Here is an 18,946-nt window from a genome sequence, read left to right as displayed (position 1 = left end):
GGGAAGATGCTGCAGAAGCTGGATTCGTGAGGTTGTAGACATTACAAGAGCCTAAAGGTAACAGTTCAATTGCTGTGATTCATGGCTTTGTAAGTCCATTGATCATGTGCAAAGGAAGTGGTTGGGCCTCGAGAAGACAGAGCCCAGACATAGCTGCTGGGGAGAGGGCAGGGTGGAAGTGAAGACCAGTCTTTTGCGGGTAAGAGTGCTGGGTCCCCTGCAGTCTGCTTCCAGAACTCTGATTTCATCCCGCTCAGTTCCTGGGAACAGTATTAAAGTGTAGGTGTCCTAGATGAAAGGCAGGGAGGGCCAACAGCCTCTGACATGGTGAGAAAATTCTGCGGTGCTCAGCTGGCAGGGCAGCCCTGCTCCCCAGCACACAGCAGCGAAATGGGAGTTTTGTTCTCTCTGCATTTGCCTTAGGCATGAAGGAAAACTGTCCACTTTCTAAAAGGCCTGGATACTATAGTTCCCTCCTGGTGGAACCAAGAGATGCCCAAGCAGAAAGGCAGAGGTGCTGGAGGGCCCTGGCCCATCATGGCAGATGGGCCTATGAAAACTGCACATACCCAGCACTGTATTTGAGACTGAACAATGCCCACCCAGGCAGAGTTCTAGCCCTTACTTGTAATGGGCTCCAAATATGCCCACAGCCCTTCTGGCCTCCCTTGCATAGGGGGTGAGGAAAGGCTGCACTGGGGCTCAGTATGACCTCACTGGCAGGGTATCACTTTTAAAAGGTCAAGGGTGAGTTTTGTAGACATTGTGGATTAAATTGTGATGTGGAATGTGGTACATTCTTTAAGTAATTTGAGCTGGAGGAATATTCTGGATGCCATCTATGAAATAAAAAGCAAATGGCCTATCTTCTAAGACTGCAGCCATCCTGGTCCTGGTCCAGGATGCAGCTTTATTCCAAATAAGCACATCTCTGCAGGCACAACAGCTGGGGGCTGGGGTGATATAGAAAAACACCCCTCTAGGAGAGCCAGAATTAAGTGTATAATTTCGTCTCAAGGGCTGTTTTCCTATACCAGGTCTTGAAATCTTACATGTCCCGTGTCTGGGGAACAAGGTATTTAGTGGTGGGCACTGATGGGGAGGGGTGTCTGGTGCCTGCCCAGACACAGGTTCACCTGCCCAGGGAGGCCTTAGAGACAGCTCCTTTCTGCAGCGGAGGGATGCGCCTCGCCCTGGCGTGACAGGCAGCGGGCGCTATTACCAGGAACCCCCATCCCACTCTCACCTCCTCCAAGAAATCAACACTTGAAGCTTTCTAAGAATTCAGATTTTTTTTTAAATTTTATTTATGAGGAATGTATTTTTAATCATTTCTCAAGGGACACATAAAAGCAGAATCATAAAACTGACTGCAGTCATCATGGAACCCAAGTCTGCACCTGGGCGCTTCCCCACTTGCTCATGGAGTCACTACTAAACTCCAAAACCAACAAGGTCCCTTCAACGTGAGTAAAGGAAACAGCTTCAAGCGGCGACAATTTTTACAGTGATTATTCAAAGAATGCACAATAGCCACAGTTCAGACAAATCAACTACAAAGATCATTAAAAAAAAAAAAAAAAAAAGGACGGGGAAAGAAAGTCCTGTTATTAAAAACAAAGATTCGACAAGTGAAGAGAACACTCAGGTGGGAGCACTGTCCTGTGTGACTCAGGGGTGTGTGTGTGGGGGGGGGTGGCCGTGCAGGGCCCAACACAGGCTTGTTTCCAGCAGACATGTGGGGTGTGGGGGTGCCTTGCTCTCTTCCTACAGCAGAAGTGGAATACTGCAAGTCTGCCAGAAGAGACCTCGGGGCCAGTCAGGGCTCTGGTCTTTGGGGAGCCCCTGTGCACCCGGGTTAAAGAAGAGGCCACTGAGTCAGCTCTGCAGAAGTTTCTAATGCCCAAGATGGACTGGAGGGGCTGGACACCCTGCGCAGTCAGGAGGTGTGACCCTCCAGCCTAAAGAACCGGGGGAGTGAGCTGCCTTCCTGAGCAGGGCTGACTTCAAGTGCCTTCAGCAATCACAGGACCGGTGGGCAGGGCTTTCCACCCCAGACATCGGGCATGGTCTCCCTTCTTACTAGTTCCTTGGGACACTGGTGTTCCACAAAGACATCCGTAGTGTATTTAACAACTTGGATTTTCCTAATTTGGTCAATTTTTGGTCAAAAGTACAGAGGGAACAGTAGCCACAAGAGTGAAAGTGCAAATGTGGATGTGTCTGCTGTAGAAGCATTGGGTGGGAGGGTTAACTAGTCAGTGGGGTGCGGGGTGCAAGGGAATGGAAAATCATCTGAGGGTGCTGGCTCGGCATGTTCACAGATAAAGAGAGGAATCATCTAGAGGAAGGAGGCAGGCTCAGGCCTGGAGGTGGCAGGGCCTCTGTACTTCTGAGCACATCTGCCCAGAGCAGGTCCAGAGCCAGACTCCACGGAGGGACCGAAGGCTCTACCCATGGGAGTCAAACTGAGGTGTAGACAAGGGTTGTACCTCAGAGTTTTAGGACAACCTGCCCTTTCACCCACAACTATTGTCAACCCTGTAACGACTCCCTAACGGGCAGGGAGACCCCAGATCCCACCTGCCCACAAATAACCTTCTGAAGCTATCTGGCAAAACAAAAGCACCTGGATAAATGGGAAATCCCATCTGATTTTTAAATCTGTGCAATTACAGGTTATCTGTAGCAGTTAAGAACCCAAATTTATGGCATTCCTTTAAGTACTCCTAATTTACCCATGATTTAGTTGACTTCTCTTGGTGTCACTGTCATAAGAAATAGGCTTGGTGGAAGTGACCTCAGCCAACATTTTTTGTCCTCTTTCTTGCTAAGTCCTGATTATCTGAGCAAAGATGATTTGCCCTCCAGGATTTGTCCTGGGTTTTTTCCTACCCGTGGGTTGGAGTCTATAGCCCTACTCCCCTCTCCTCTACCCTTTTGCCCCCCAGGACAAACTCTTAGGAATGCTTTAGAGGGAGAAGCAGTTACCAGCTTGGCAATATTTCATGGCATGCCTGCATTCCTGGGCCTTGGTCTGGTCACCCCACCCTACCCCCGCAGGGAGACCTCCCCTGTGCCCAGGCATTCCCTAGCGCGGTCTGGCTGGGCCTAGCCTTTCTGCAGCCTGGGGAAGGGATGTGCTGCCTGGTAGCAGCTTTCCCCCTCTCTTGACTCCTCCCAAGCTGGCTAAAGTGCAAGATCCAAAGATCACTGAGCATTACCTGCAGATTCCAATCACTTGGCACGGGTAACGAACTGACGGCAGTTTCAAACTCCTGCTCTTACAAATATTTCACCAAGTTCATTAAAGTTCACCTCTCCCCAGTCTTGGAGGAAAAGGAGAAACATACTGATCACAAGAAGGAATCTCAGAAAGGGAGGAGGGGAAGCAGAGGGGCCTGCAGAATCCACAAATGAAATCACCAGTCCCTGACGACATTCAGAGTCGACTGGAACCTAATCAAGACCACAAGAGGTCAGTGTAGCAAACACAAAAGGAAAGGAAATGGAAAACATTAGAACAGAAGAGGAAGTGGGCTGCAGGCGCTCAAGGACTGCTTAAGCTTTGGGTAGAAAGGAAAGAGAGCCCCCTTTTTTCCCCCTTAGGTCTCGACCTAGGACCTCTTTGCTTGGGAAAAGAAAAGGGGCTGACTAGAGTTGGTCTAGTATCCCCAAAGAAAGCAGGATAAACAGGAACTCAAAGTCCTTGGGATCACCAATTACGGTTCCATTAAAAAAAAAAAAAAAAAAGAAAGAAAAAAAAAGGGGGAAAAAGATAAAAAAAAAAAAAAAAGGAAAAAAAATTCCCCTTGACTGACCTACCTCTCCCCCGAGTGTGAAACACCCCACCCCAGTCACTGGCTCACACTATACTGGGCAGAGGTAAAAATTCTTTTCCTCCTGGGGTTTGCTGATCCAGTTCCCATAGCCCATGTCCTTCAGGCTCTTTTTGAAGTAGTTCTTGGCTATCTCATAGTCACGGGCAGCTTTCTTGGCCTCACCATAGGAGAGTTTAAGTAGATCCCTGCGGTACCGGAAGGAGCAGAGCTTCTTAAATAGAAGAAAAATGTTCTTTTTGGAGACCCGGGACAACTCATTCCGTGGCCTGGAAAAACAAAAGCCTTCATTATTCCCGTGGGACAGAAAAGGTGGTGAGCCGAGGGGGGACACTGCTAGGTGGGCAGCCCTTCAGCTGGGGCAGTTAGCAAAATGTGGAAACCTGTGCTCCCCCATGTCCTCACCCGTCCACAGTGCCCCTGGTCCCATCCAGGATCTCCAGGTCGTAGCCGTCAGCCAGACACCAGTTGACGCTCGTCTCCTTGGTCTTCCCAGATTGCCTTTTGGAATCATATACACTGACTCGGCCAACCTAGGAAGCCCAGGAGCAGTGTGAGAAAAAGGGAAACCTTCAGGGGAGATTCTAAAATAGGGACTCAGGACTCAAGGGAAAAAGGGGTGGGGGGACCAGGATCATCCCCGTTTAGGATTTTGTTTGGTTAAGACTGCAGACATGCTAACCCCACCTCCATTTAACTGAATTCCAGTCTAGGAGGAGGAAAGCCCTTGGCATTCAAAAGGGGAGGCATGAGATCCCAGGATGCCAACTAAGGCTCCTCCTGCCCACAGTGGACATTTCTACTTCGCTGACAGGACTGCCTAAAAAGGAGAAAATGTTCACGGAATAAATGATGGGGGTATAGCACCTTGGGGTGGTTGACAACAAAGGGATGTCGGAGTCCATCCTGAAACGAATTCCCATCTCTTGTCACACGACAGCAAATAGCACGAGTCAGATGCCCTTGGCTGAAAAGGTAACCTGGATATGAAACAGAAATGGATACACTTGTGTTTGCACCAAATGCTTTTAAGAGGCAGAGACAAGTTGGGACTCCCTGGTGGCACAAGGGGTTAAGTCGCAACCCATGAAGCCTGCTGCAGCCACTACAGCACGAGTTCGATCCCCAGCCAGGGAGTTACCCATGTGCCGCAGCAGACCACTCCTGACTTGCCCGCTGCTCCCCACTGCAGTGTTTTTCAGTCGATCTGTCTGTTCTGTTCCCCACTCTGTCTCTGGTGGATCCTCTCACCCCCCACACCTCTGCCCTGTACCCCAGATCTTATATGCATAAATAAATAACTCTTAAAAAAAAAGAGGCAGAGACACGCGGGGGTGGGGGGTGGGGAGCACGGTTTAAAGGTGCAAAACAGTTGTCGTAGCAGAGAAACCACTGCCTTGTTCAGAAGCATCTTCTGACTGTGGGTAGCCAGGATGGCCTGGGATCACCATAAGTACAGTCACAGCGTCCAGGTGAGTCAGGGCTGCGGAAAAGCGTGGTGTTAAGCTCAGCGCTTCTTTAATTCATCTCGAGAGTCAAGCCCGGTATGTCTGTAGTTAGGCTCGCTGCCCAAACCCCTCTTCCCATCGCAGCTGGCTGCTCAGCATGGGTTACTGACCACTACTGAGTCAGGCTCACTTTGAAAAAGGGAAAACATCCTGTTGCAGTTGGCTCACGTATGCAGTTGGCTGGGACATGGGCACTAGAACGACAGACTGGTTCCAGCTCCCTTGCTGAGTCGCTTACCAAGTGTGACAGACTTGAGATACACCGGCTGTAGGAAGTGGGTCAACAGTGCCCCTTGCAGGCCGAGCACATTCCAGCGTAGGATTTTGTCACTACAAGACATGGTGCGGAGTCTCTCCCCGAGACGAATGCCATCCCACGTAGGCACGATGTCACTGGACTCCACTGGGATGGTGCCCTCCCCTGTGGGTGAAACTTGGTCAGACCCATGGAGGCCCCTTGACCAGACAGCTCCTTGGCAGGGTATTTATGTTCCTTAGACTTGGGCCTTTGGCTACTCATTCATGTTTCACGGGACCTACTATGTGCTGGACACTATGCTTGGTGCTAGAAACCATGGGGAGCCAAACTAGTAAGACTATGGTCCTCCTGGAACATTATGGAGGCGAGGGGATAACAAGGGAATGGAACAGAGCCTAAACAAGCACACTAATATGTACGTAAGAATTCTAAATGGTAACAGAGCTCTGACGGTTTTGAGGGAGCTGGGCTGGAGGACAGCCAGAGGAATCTCTTGGGATAGAACTATCAGGAGAGCTGAGACCTGAAGGAAGAACTGCGCAAGAGTGTTCCGGACACAAAACAGCAAAAGCAAAGGCCCTGAGGCAGCAAGGGGGCTCGCTGTACAGGGAGCAGACACAGCCGGTGCGACTGAAGCAGTGTTCAGGTTTTGCTTCTATGTGAAGTACCATCGGAACCACTACAGGGGAGTGCTCTTGGTGTTTAACAGCTCTCCTGAGATCCAGTTTACCATGTAAGGCACATAATTCAATGATCTGAGTTGCGCAGCCATTACCATACCCAACATTAGAACATTTCATCACCCCCAAAAGAAACCTTCTAGCCATTAGCAATCACTCTCCACTTCCCCCAACCCTTCCGATCCCAAGTCCTAAGCAACTACTCATTTACTTTCTGTTTCTGTGGATTCACTTATTTTGGAAATTTCCTATCAATAGCATCATAGAATATGGGGTCTTTTGTGACTGGCTCCTTCACCTCTTGTTCTCAGGGTTCACCCATGCTGTAGCATATAGCAGCACTTCTCTCCTTTAAATGACTAAGAGTCCATTGTGTGGACACGCCTCATTTTGTTTACTTGTTCATGGGTGGATGGACACGGAGTTAGGAATAATGCTGTTGTGAACACACACGCCAGTATCAGTGTGGACATTTGTTTCTGTGTCTCTCGGGTGTATTCCTAAGAGTGAACTGCTGCATCAGATGGGAATTCTGGGTGTACACCTCAGGATTTTGAGCAAGGAAGTGACATGACCCAATTTATATTTGAGGATTACTCTGATAGCTATATTAAGAAAGGCCTGAAAGGAATAGGACTGGGTGTGAGGAGAGAGTAAGACATCAGGAGACAGTGGAGGAGAAGGAGCTGGCAAATGAGGCAGAGGATCTGCCACCAAGCAGACAGGAGGGGGGATCTGGCTCTGCTCTTGGGGCCTGGCTCTGCACCGTTCTCTGGATTGTCTCCGCCCTCCCCTGAGCAAAACCTACCAATTCCAGTGGCTGTAAAGATCAACACAGGAGGATGACTCCCACATTTTCATTTCCAGCCAGGCTCTCTCTTGAGTTTGACACCAGTGAGCTCTGCCCCCTATCTGACTTGGAAATCTCCCAGACTACCAAATTCAAAATATAATCTTGATCTTTCTATAGATGTCCCCATACCTGGGTCTTCCCTCTCCTGTAAACAAGGCCCTGGTACCCCATCCATGAAGGGCACACACCAGGCCATGGCCCCCATGATAGGAGTGGGTTCTAATGGCCTTCCAGTGGGAAAGAGAGAGGACATGTCACTCACCGTTCTCCACCTTGGTACGCAGCTTGCCTTGCTTGGGATTCTCAAAGACAGGGTAGTGGCGGGAGTCTGTGCTCTCTACAGCACGGTCGCTGCAAGACTTGTCAAAGAGGGCGCCATCCCCACATGGGGCCGTGCTGCAAAACAGGGGTCTCCATTAAAATGAGCCAGTGCAGAAACTTCTCTCCACTTTCCCAGGGCTCAAGAACAGGCAGATGGAGTAGAGGCGAGGAACATTTCCTGAGGCTAGTGGAAGTGGGCGAAAGCATAGGTGAGGGTTGTTCCTCACCAGGGTATGTACCTCAAACAGAGCTGGGTGTGGCCTATTGAATAAGCTCTGACTTACAAACCAGGAAAACATCTGGATACCCAACCCCCAAAAGCCTGAGAAGGCCAGGTTTGGTGGCAACAGAGACTGTGCAGACCTGATATAGAGATGGAACGACACGGTCTTTTTAATTTGCAGCTTTTCTCCTCCCTTGGCAGGCTCAAATATACTATCCTTTGCAGTCTGGGGGTTGTATTTCATTAACTCACTGTAGAGAAACCTGTAAGGAGAAAAGTCTGGTTAAGACAGGCTTGATTTCAGAAAGGCAGTTGCTTCTACAATCTGACCTTGAGTAAGGAAAAGCAGGCCCCACGTGAGGAAAAGCCTTGATGCTTCAGACCCTGTATGGTTTCTCAGGTTGAAAGAGGTGGTGGGAAATTCTCCATTGGAGAACTCAGTATTTCTTAGAACAAAGTTTGCCTTTGGGGTCAGTTTTACTTCTGTCAAGGGCTCCTCATTCTGGTGGCTACAGGGATTCTAAGGCAGAACAAAATGGATTCAAGACTAATGGGAGACTGGGGCTTCTCCCTGAGCCTCTCCCTTCATAAATTATAGAAAAGGGGAAGCTGGCAGGGCAGTGGGTTGTTTATGGGTCTCCTAGTGGAGATGGAACGTTCTCATCCCGAAAGCCCGGAAGATCAAGAAGTCATTTTGTGTTTTTTAAATAAAAGGCATGGAGCAGTGTTGGCAAAAAATGGGAGAGCACTTAAAAGCAGGCTGAGCAGGATGCAGCCCAGGTTACAGAGGAGCTGGATTTTGCAAGGCAGGTTCAGACAGACTGGCAAGGCAAAGGCAGAGACTGGGGGTTAGTGACCTGCTACCTGGGGGCCGCTGGCCACAAGTCCTGTGTTGGTGCCAGCCAATCCCGCTCACCTGATGAAGCCTCTCCGGGAGATGATCTCTGCATGACAGTCGTTGACAGTTTCTCCCTTCAGGCTTAGAGAATCTCCCTTTACACAGCGATTCCCTGGGAAGGCATGTAAAGCGAATGTGAACTTTCCAAAGGAAAACGATGATGAATAGAGTAGAGGCTGTTTGTTCTCAAGAGTGTGAAGACGGAAACAGCCTCACTTTTTCAGATCCCGACTCTCAAATTCTTGTCCCAAGGAAACAAAAATTCATTCCCCATCCTGAATTAATATAAGTTTTCCCTCCTGAATTAATATAAGTTTTCCCTCGCACACAAGGGACTCCAGCAGAGAGTGAGGAGGAATGCTTCCAGGCACTGTGAGGGGTGGGGGGCTGGGGTAGCATGTTTCAGAGCCCCCGTACCTGTCCCCAAGCTGACGACGACACCCATGTCTTCCGAGTCTTTCTTCATGATGATGGCAGCCAGGATCTTGCGGCCCAGCAAGGAGGGCTGGAAACTGTTGGTGAGAGCGTTGAAGCACCGGTGGCTCAGCATGGCTATCTGGTCATGGAAGGTGCTGCCTGTGAGAGGGAGCTGTGGGGACAGAGGTGCGTCAGGGCCACAGAGCCTAGTCTGCATCCGCCACATTTCAGAGTGGACAGGGCTCGTGTTCTACTCGACGCAGGAGTCATCTTTCCCCCTCTCACATCTAGCGTCCCAGTTCTATGTTCTACTGAGGCTAATATTAAAGCCTAGGAATGAGTCACATAGCAAGCTAACAGCCAACTCCACCCAGAGAGGAGTTAGCAGGACCCCCAAAAAAGAAGGCACCAAAAGTAGACGTCTTAACTGTCTTTGGCTTTGCTTCTGGGGACCTTGAGAGGAGGAGCATAGTTCTTCTGAGACTGGCCCCTGTCACTGGGGTTACCTCTGTGAAACCCATGCGTTCTGCCTTCTCGTTCTCCCCAATCAAGACGCGGAGAGCCGCATCTGCTGCTTCCTGCTTGCCTTGCTTCTTGCTGTGTGCGCAGACGGCTGGGAACCAACGACCCCCAACTTTTGCTTGGTAAACGAACCTTTGCAAAAGAGGGAAGAAAGAAAAGCACCAGACTTTGACAGCTGTTCCAGGGAAGGGCTAACTTTGCTTATGATGTGGCTGGTCTTGCCAATACACGGCCTGTCCATTATTGCTGATAGCTCTGTTTCTAAGGCAGCATTTTCCCAGACTTCAAATGTTCACAAACCACAACGCGATTTTTGTTAGATCTAGACATCACTGGGACTATTATTTGCTCAATATTTTTTTTCTAAATTGACTCCTTGTAAATGTAAACACATTTTAAAAGGAAACTTCATGGGCCTCCCCGGTGGCGCAGCGGTTGAGTGCTGGGTTGCAAAGCTGCCCGCAGCCTCTGTAGCGCCAGTTCGGCCTCTGTAGCGCCAGTTCGATCCCCGGCTGCTCCCCGGCCACCAGAGGAGGGTCCCGCATGGCGCGCAGACCTCTCCTGCCGCCCGCTGCTCCCCTCAGCAGTGTGCTTTGGTCCTTCTGCCTGCTCTGCTCCCTGCTCTGGCTCTGGTGAATTCTCTCACCCTCACGCGCTTCTGACTGCACCCAGTGCTTGTATGTATAAATAAATAAATAAATAAATCTTTAAAAAAAAAAAAAAAGGAAACTTCATATCACTATAAATAAATGGAAAACTAGTATCATCATAAATTGAAGGTGGATGTATAAATAGGATAAAGCCTGTTATTAAATTCTAACTAGATACGATTGACTGCAAAGACACAAGGCCTGTCTTTATTAGAGGAAGACTAGTGAGCAGTGGAGAGGGTTTAAAGCCACACTGACACCAGGCATGCACTTTCTGCCGAAGCAGAGATGAGAAAGGAGTAGCTTTCTTCCTATTTGACTATTTTTTAATGCTGTCTGATTTTTAAAGTACCTGATTCCATTTGCTCTTCGATTCCTGATTAGCTCAAGAGGACTTACCCTGGAAAGGTCAGAATGTGAAGATCTACCTAAGATCAGGGAACCAAGCTTTTGTGAGGAGTCATTTTTGATTCCTGGGAGCCTTGAGCTGGCTCTGGGGGAAGGGAGAGTCTCCTGGGCACACCAGCTCTGCTGATGGTCCAGGCTACCAGAGCAGCAGCAAGGTGGGCAGGGCCACAGGGGCCACAAACACAGAGGAACAAAGCCAGAAGGGAAAAAATGGTTTGAGCATCTACCACACAAGGTTGGAGAATCCTAGCTTTCCACTGCTGGGGAATGAAGCTTTGATCCTGCCAATTGCATGTAAGAAAGGTTTCAGGATCAAGATTTATGAGGTCAGGCACCTGTTTTTACAGTCAACCACACTGACCTAACCATTATTCCTCACTTATCCTAAGGCAGCTGATGCCTTCATCCCTTTCTTCACCTGATCCCAGCAAGTTTGTGCAAGACTAGTGGGCTAGAACCCAGGGAAGGAGAGGGAGCGTGGCATGGAAAGATACTGGACAGGGGGTGAGGGCCAAGCAGTGTAGGATCTTTGCCCAGATATCCACAGTTTTACATTGTTCTTTGAAGATATATATCAAATATATATATGTATATATATAAATGATAAAATTGGTAACTATGCAATTAGAATCCTTTAGCTGCACTGTCTAACGTGGTAGCTTCTAGTCACATGAGGTTATACATTTTAATTCAAATTCAATACAATTAATGATTCAGTTCTTCAGTCACACTGGCCATATTTCCAGTGCTCAGAACTACATATGGTGAGCGATTAGCTTTTTCAGTGGGATGCTAGGGACAGAAGCCTAATTGGAATGATTTAAGAAAGGGAAGCCAATATAACCAATTCATATAAACAATTCTTTCAAGAAGTTTGGCTGTGAGGGGAGTAGAGAAATGAAGTGGTACTTCGGGGGACATGTGGGGCTAAGGGGACATTTTTTAAAAAGACGGGCACGGGCATGTTTATATCTATGGCAAAGGGAGCAGATGATGACCAGATACCTGAAGAAGTAGACAGGAGGGGAGGGGACTAGGCACAGATATAGGAGGAAAGATGCTTCCTGATACAGGTACAAGAAGGTGGAGATGCAGGCAGGGAGGTGGACTTCGTAATATGAATTAAGGTGATCAGTTTAGAGTGAGAAAGAGGGTTTTCAGTGGAAATTTGAAGAAAGAGACAAAGGTCTGAAATGGTTTTCTCAGAACAAAAACATAGTAGGAAAAATAATGGGAAGAGGGCACAGGTGGAGATGGGGGCAAGTGACGCTCCTTTTCTAAAACCCTTCTGTGGCTTCTCACTGCTTGTGTGTGAGAGCATTAGCAGGCCCACAGGCTCTCACAGGGGGCCCCATCACCCCTCAAGTCCCATTGGGCATCAAGCTTTCCTGTGCCCTCTGCTCCACCTGCACTGGCCTGCTTGTGGCTCCCTCACCAGCTGTGCTCTCCTGGCACCAGGGAACTTGTGGCAGACCATCTCTCCCTAGAGCCCACTGTCCTGCTTACCACCCTGAAGGTCTCAGCTCAGCATCATGTGTCAGGGAAGCCCCTCCCCTCTCCCTGCTAAGTCAGACCACATTACACAGATCCTCACTTCACTTGTGCTCCTTGGAATATGCATCAAGTGAGACCTTACGTTCTTTAGGTGAATGCTGATTCATATCTGGCCCCTGCACTATAAATAGAACATACTCTGTAAATATGTGTGGAATGAATAAAATTGGGAGAACGGGAGGCTACTGTTTTGGATGAGAGAAACAGTGGCTTAGCCTAGTGTGCTGACACGGGTGGTGGAAGGACGTGGAAGGGACTGGGTAGCCGTAGGTAGAACAAACAGAACTTAGGGAAGGTTTGGCTGAGATGAAGGGACAGAGAAGATGATCCCCAGCTTTTGGTTGAGTAGCTAGGGGGACAATGGCATGGCTTACTGAGATGAGAAAGACCAGGGAAAAGGAGCTTAAGGGGATACAAGTCCAGACAATTCATGCTAGAGACGCCTATCCATGCGTCCAGATATGTACCCATGCAGCAGGCAGCCTGACAGAGGAATCGGGAACTCTGAAAAAGATCTGAATAGAGATATAAACTTAGGACTCTCCAGCCTTTAGATAGTGGAAGTCATGAAATCAGTTTATTATGAAGAGCGGAAAAAAAGAGGACTCAGCATAATTCATGTTAAGAAGGAAGTGTGTTACTTTATTAGATGAGAAATGTAGCTCCTTAATCAGTATTCTGCTCCTCCACACATCCTTCCTGACTCCCAGGGGATATGGGCAACGTGCACCAAGTTCCCACAGCCTGGACTAACACTGTGTTATGGTCATGTATGTGTGGTACACTGCAGGGCAGGGATTTTTCATGTCTTCAATCTAATTCATAGGAAATTCTCAAATTCTGAATGAGTAACTGACTTGAAGTCCTAGGAAGGATTTGATAAAAGATTTTTCAAAAGAGAAAAAGGACGTGGACAGACCCTACCTCACGAAGGGTGACGTTAAACATAGGGGCGGGCTCACTGAGCGAGGGATCTGCACTAGCAGAAGAGCAGCCAGAGGAGTTGGCGCCGCTCCTTCCCAGACGGAGTTAACCCACGGGCACATGCTCACTGGTCTAACACGCTCTAAACATGGCTTGCCACAATGGAGAAGGGAAGAGGGCCTTTCCTGCTCCTTCTGAAAGGTTCAGGGTTCTAAATTGGGTCAAGCTAGCCAAAGGGTTAATTTTTTATTACCTTAAATGCTGCTACATATCCATAAAGAGTAACAAGCCAAAAGAAAATGGATAAAGACAAGCCTGGGGAGTTCACAGAAAAGGGAATCCAAATAACAGACAAACATGAATAGACTAACGACATTACTTACTGTTAAGACAAACTTTAAATAACATAGCATTTGATGAGCTTTTCTCCTTAATGACTTTTTTAAATAAAAAAGTTGGACATCACACAAGTGAAAATTTAAACTCTTCAGGATATATTATGAAAAGCATCCTTTCCAGCAAAAACTGTTACCAGTCTTTCTCAACCCTTCATGAAAATATGCATGTGTAGGCATGCTACTTATATGTCACTTTACGCCTTGCTATGTCATCAACAATATACCTGAGGCCATTTCCTACAAGGTCATGCATTACTTAACGATAGGGAATACATTCTGGGAAATTCATTGTTAAGTGATTTCATTGTGTGAATATTACAGAGTATAACTGCTCAGACCTAGATGGGATGTTACACACCCAGCCTGTGTGGTATAGCTTACTGGGACCATCACCCATGTGTGCTCTGTCACTGACCAAAACATCATTAAACAACTAAATAACATACGACTGTAGATGTGTCTGACTCCTTTTTATGGCTGGGTAGTAGTCCTTAGTGAAGATGTACCCCAGTTTACTCAACCGCTCTGCAAATGACAGAACTTTTATCTCTTTCAAGTCTTAGACTATTATAAACAGTGCTGCAATGAAAATTTCTGTACTCATGTCATATACACACATGCATGTGCACGTGTGTGTATGTAAGAATTTGTGGAGGTGGCACTGATAGCTGAAGGCTTTGTTATCCGTATCTGCCCTTGGCCATAGAGTAGATGATGAATTCATTACTCTTGCTAACACTAACAAAGTATATAGTTAAGTTACTATGTGAGGTTGAACACCTTTTCATTTATTAAAAATTATGTTTTCTGTGAATGTACAGAAAATACAAAATACAAAAAAATAGATTTTTTTTTGATCTGAAAAGAACTGTTTTTCTGTTACATTTAAAAAGAACTTATATATTTAAGAAACTAATCCTTGGGCTGTTGTTGTGTTCCTAGTGCTTTTTTTCCAAGTGGTCTTTTTACTATACACTGATTTTATTTTAGTCACATTTCTGCCTTTCCTCCTTATAATTTTAATGTTTTGTGTCTTGACTGGAAATTTTTTTCCACTTCCAAGTTCTAAAATAAATCCCAGATTTTTTACCTAGTGATTTTATGATCTTGTTTATTGTATATTTAAATTTTAGATCTAGTAGAATTTAGGTGTAGAGAAGGAACTATCCAGCATTCTTTTTCTAAAGCTAGATAGCAGTTTCAATATCAACACCAAGTCATCCACCATATCTCCACTGATTTTTTTTTTTTTTTTAATTTATTTATTTTTATTTATTTATACAAGTACTGGGTACAGTCAGAAGCACGGGAGGGTGAGAGAATTCACCAGAGCCAGAGCGGGGAGCAGAGCAGGCAGAAGGACCAAAGTACATTGCTGGGGGGAGCAGCGGGCGGCAGGAGAGGTCTGCGCGCCATGTGGGACCCTCCTCTGGTGGCCGGGGAGCAGCCGGGGATCGAACCGGCGCTGCAGAGGCTGTGGGCAGCTTCGTAACCCAGCGCTCAACCGCTGCACCACCGGGGAGGCCCTCTCCACTGATTTTTGAAGCCTCATCTTATAATCTAAAGTTCCCATTCATGTCTGTCTACATTTACAAGGTCTATTCCCTTTTACAGACCCACATGCTAATAGATTATTTTAGCATTTGCTAATAGATTATTTTAGCATTATTTTAGCATTTGCTTGTAAATAGACATTTACAAGGTCTATTCCCTTTTACAGACCCACATGCTAATAGATTATTTTAGCATTTGCTAGGCCAGAACACCTATGACTCTTCCTTTTCAGAGAGTCCCTACCTATCCTTCTTGTATGTTTACTTTACATGATTCAGAATCAAAATTTCTAGTTCTGAAATAAATAGATGTCTTCTACAGTGTTTTTGGTGGGATCACATTAAATATGAAAATTTCTCTGGGAACAGCTGTTATCATTCAATTATTTCTTTCTAATAACAGAGTATTTTACCTTATTTAATCAAGTTTTCCTTTATGTCCTGCAGCAGAATCTTACTTAACGCAGAACCTCCTAATTCCTACTAAAAATGTATACAAGTTACTTCTCTTTTGAGTCGCTATATTTTTTCTTCTGTATATTCTAATTGCTTGATTTGTATATATTATCTTTTAATCCCCTACATTCTCAATAATTCTTCAATTTCCTCATGAGTATTCCAGGTAAACAATCATATCATCTGCCAATCATGATAGCGTTACCTGTCCTTTCCTCTCCTTATACAAATTCTTTCTTAAAGCAACTGCAATAGCTAGTAATTCCAGAATGATATTAAATAACTGTGACACTGGTATCCACATCTTCCTCCTGACTTTAATGGGAAAAGTTCTAGGTTCAACAGTAGTAAGCTGCTTGCTTTTGACTTTAGACATGTACTATTATGCTCAGGAGGTATCTGATAACTTTCATTTTACTGACAGTGTGACTTTTAATCTGAATGGAAAGTACCTTTTTGGAATCCCTAGAAATGGTCAATTGGTTTTTCTCCTATATGAACATGGTAAATAATGATAATAATAATTCAAGTAGATCTAACCTTTGCCCTGAACTATAACACCATTTTTCATATTTTAGGACAGCAAAGATAAAAATCCCGATAATATATTGGTCATCGCATAGAGAGACAGTCATTCTCATGTACTGCATAAACAGGTACAATCTCAGTATAGGAAAATTTGGCAGTGCTTACCAGAATTTAAAAACACATAAACATGCTAGTCATTGCTACATTGTTCACAGTAGCAAAGTCTGGAAACAATCCAATTATTCATCAACAGGGGCTGATTAAATAAATCATGATGAACCTGTGCACTGAACACTATGCCTAGCAGTTATACACAAAGAATATAAAGTGATATGAATAATTCTCCAAGATAGTATTTTTATAAAACGCAAGCTACACATCAATGCATGTATGTACTTCTGTATAACAAAAGTGGAAATAAGGGAAAATATGCTTGCTTAGGTTTAAATAGATATTCCTGAAGGACATATAATAAAGTTATCACATGTTGGTATCTGCGGGAGACAGTATGAGTTGAGCTAAAGAAAGAATGAATGAGAATGAGCTTTTTTATTTCTTTTGATTTTATCTTTAAAGATTTATTTTCATTTATGCATACAAAAACTGGGGTGCAGGCCAGAGGGGAGGTGTGTGTGTGGGGGGTAGGGTGAGAGGATTTACCAGAGACAGAGTGGGGAGCAGAACAGGCAGATCTACTGAAGTGCACTGCTGAGGGGAGCAGCAGGCAAGACAGGAGAGGTCTGCTTTGCCATATGTGGGTTGCTCCCTGGCTGGGGATCAAACTCATGCTGCAGTGGCTGGCGATAGCTTGATAGGGCTGAGACTTTAAACCCTGCACCACCAGGGAGGCCCCTATTTTTTTAATTTTTGAATAAAAGTTTTTTATTTTGAAAAGTCTATTACTTATACCCTCCAAAATGTATACGACCTATGGTCCAGAAATTTCACTCCTGGAAATTTATACTATTGACAACTTTGACTGTAAGCAAAGACATATGGTGTGAGGACAGGCACTGCAGGCATGTTTCTAATAGTGAGACCAAAGCCAATCCAAGCGGAAGGTTGTTAAGGAAATTAAAGATTTATTTATTTATACAAGAACCAGAATACAGGCCAGATATGTGGGCACGTAAGAGGATTCATCAGAGACAGTGGGGAACAGAACAAGCAGACTGACAAAATACACTGCTGAGGGGAGCAGCAGGCGAGACAGGAGAGGTCTGCTGTGCCATGTGGGTTTCTCCCCGGCCGGCCAGGATCAAGCCCATGCCGCAGAGGCTGCGCACAGCTTCACAGTGCGCTGTTCAACCACCTGCGCCACCAGGGAGGCCTGGTTAAATAAATTACACAAGGTGGGAGCTGCAATGGCGCCAGCATTCTCTTTCTTAAACTATGAGGTAAGTACAATTTTATAAAAGAGGCTTTGTATCTCTTTTGTAAAATACACCAATTTTTTAAATATAAGAATCTATTATGTCAATGTATGTAGCTGTAAGGAAAGTCTGGTACATCTAAATATGCTGACTGGCAATGCTCTCTAAGATATACTGATAAGTAAAGGATTCAAGGAGTAGACTACAAAGTATGGCATATTTTTTTTAAAGAAAACGTGCTAATATATGCATGGAATTTCTAGAAGGACTCAAGAAACTAGTGACAGTGAATGTGTCTGGGGAGGGAAACTAGAAGTCTAAGCTAGAAATGAGACTTTTCATTACATACTTTCTCAGCTTGAATAGTTTTCTCTGTCCACACAGATGCCTAAAACATTGGATTAGTGAAAGAAAGTGTAAAAGGATCATACTTACTGGAAGACTGATTGCATTCATGAGACCACAGAGACAGGGCTGGACTTTCCCTCAATGTGCTAATGCCCGACAGCCACAGCTAAGGCACCTGTTTCTGTCCCTGGGGGACAGGCTGTCCCCACCCTGTGACACATGGCCATAGCCAGGAACACTCACTTGGGCTCATGAGGAGGTCCAGACTGGTCAACCAACTTGAACTCAGCAGCAAAGCCATGGGAGCGGGCGTACTCCAACAAGCCGCCCACAGGGTTGGTGTTCAGATATCTGACGAGCTCACCAATCCTCCTGACCTTGTTGGGCATCACAGACTCCAAGTTATCGAATGATTCTGAACTGGTGCTTCCGGGCTAAAGGAGAATTAGCCAAAGAGGAACCATAAATACTTAAGGAAAGTGAATGATTCATGGGCAGTTCAAAGCCACTCAGCTGCTAAAAATGAGCTGTATCCTTCTAGTAAGAAAATGGCCCCACCCACCTGCTCATCAGAGGATGTTGAGTTGGTTGCCTCCCCCTGCAGGGCTTTCATGGCTTCCTCCGCAGCCATCTGCTTTGCTACCTTCTTGCTGGGGGCACTCGCAGTGGGGAAAGTATGGGTTCCCACTGCAACACAGTACTGGAACCTAACAGATGAAAGGAGAAAGATTAAAATGGTTTTGATTAGCAAGACTTACCTAGCCTTTGTCGGACTGCCATCCTTTATGACTTGCCATTTCCTTGCACACATCACCTATGCGCCTCAGCTCATGTGGTCACGTCTGCCTTGAAGAGCAGGTGCCTTTCACCCTCCTCCTGTCCCCGTCTCTCTGAGCCTGGCTGATCCCTACTCGACCATTAAGCATCAACCTACGTTCACCTCCTCCAGGAACCCTTCTCTTGAACATGTAAGTTTGCAGAACCTCAGAGCAGAGAGCTTCTCAGGCATGCCCATGTGTTGTACCTTTTTGTCCCACCACCAGTAACCTCCAAGCTGTGTATCTCCCTAGTGCTTGGTCCCTGCTTCGCCCTTTGAATTCCTAATCCCGATTTTGTGCTCCACAAGCAACAACCATGCCCTCAAGGCCCCCCTTTTTCCATATTGAAAACAGGAGTGATTGCTCAGTGAAATAATCTGCCATCTCTGAGGAGGCAAGGAAGAAAATGTATCTCT

The 18,946-nt window shown here is 46.2% G+C and overlaps 1 protein-coding gene across 1 annotated transcript in view; it reads right to left on the bottom strand.

Moving 5' to 3' along the window:
* Positions 1-3,870: 3,870 nt before the first annotated feature.
* The window catches only part of ADAR (adenosine deaminase RNA specific), a gene marked incomplete at its 3' end in the record, with an annotated part of 18,553 nt that continues 3,477 nt past the window's right edge, over positions 3,871-18,946 (bottom strand). The window contains 11 exon segments of the mRNA XM_084243209.1: positions 3,871-4,108; positions 4,245-4,372; positions 4,707-4,819; positions 5,586-5,768; positions 7,402-7,535; positions 7,824-7,946; positions 8,600-8,693; positions 8,999-9,170; positions 9,505-9,652; positions 17,956-18,146; positions 18,275-18,419. Coding sequence (XP_084099335.1) covers positions 3,871-4,108; positions 4,245-4,372; positions 4,707-4,819; positions 5,586-5,768; positions 7,402-7,535; positions 7,824-7,946; positions 8,600-8,693; positions 8,999-9,170; positions 9,505-9,652; positions 17,956-18,146; positions 18,275-18,419 — 1,669 coding nt within the window.

This window comes from Talpa europaea, assembly GCF_964194135.1.
Source record: "Talpa europaea genome assembly, chromosome: 9".
In the NCBI taxonomy this organism is placed as follows: Eukaryota; Metazoa; Chordata; class Mammalia; order Eulipotyphla; family Talpidae; genus Talpa; species Talpa europaea.
This window is presented reverse-complemented; position numbering and strand designations above follow the sequence as displayed.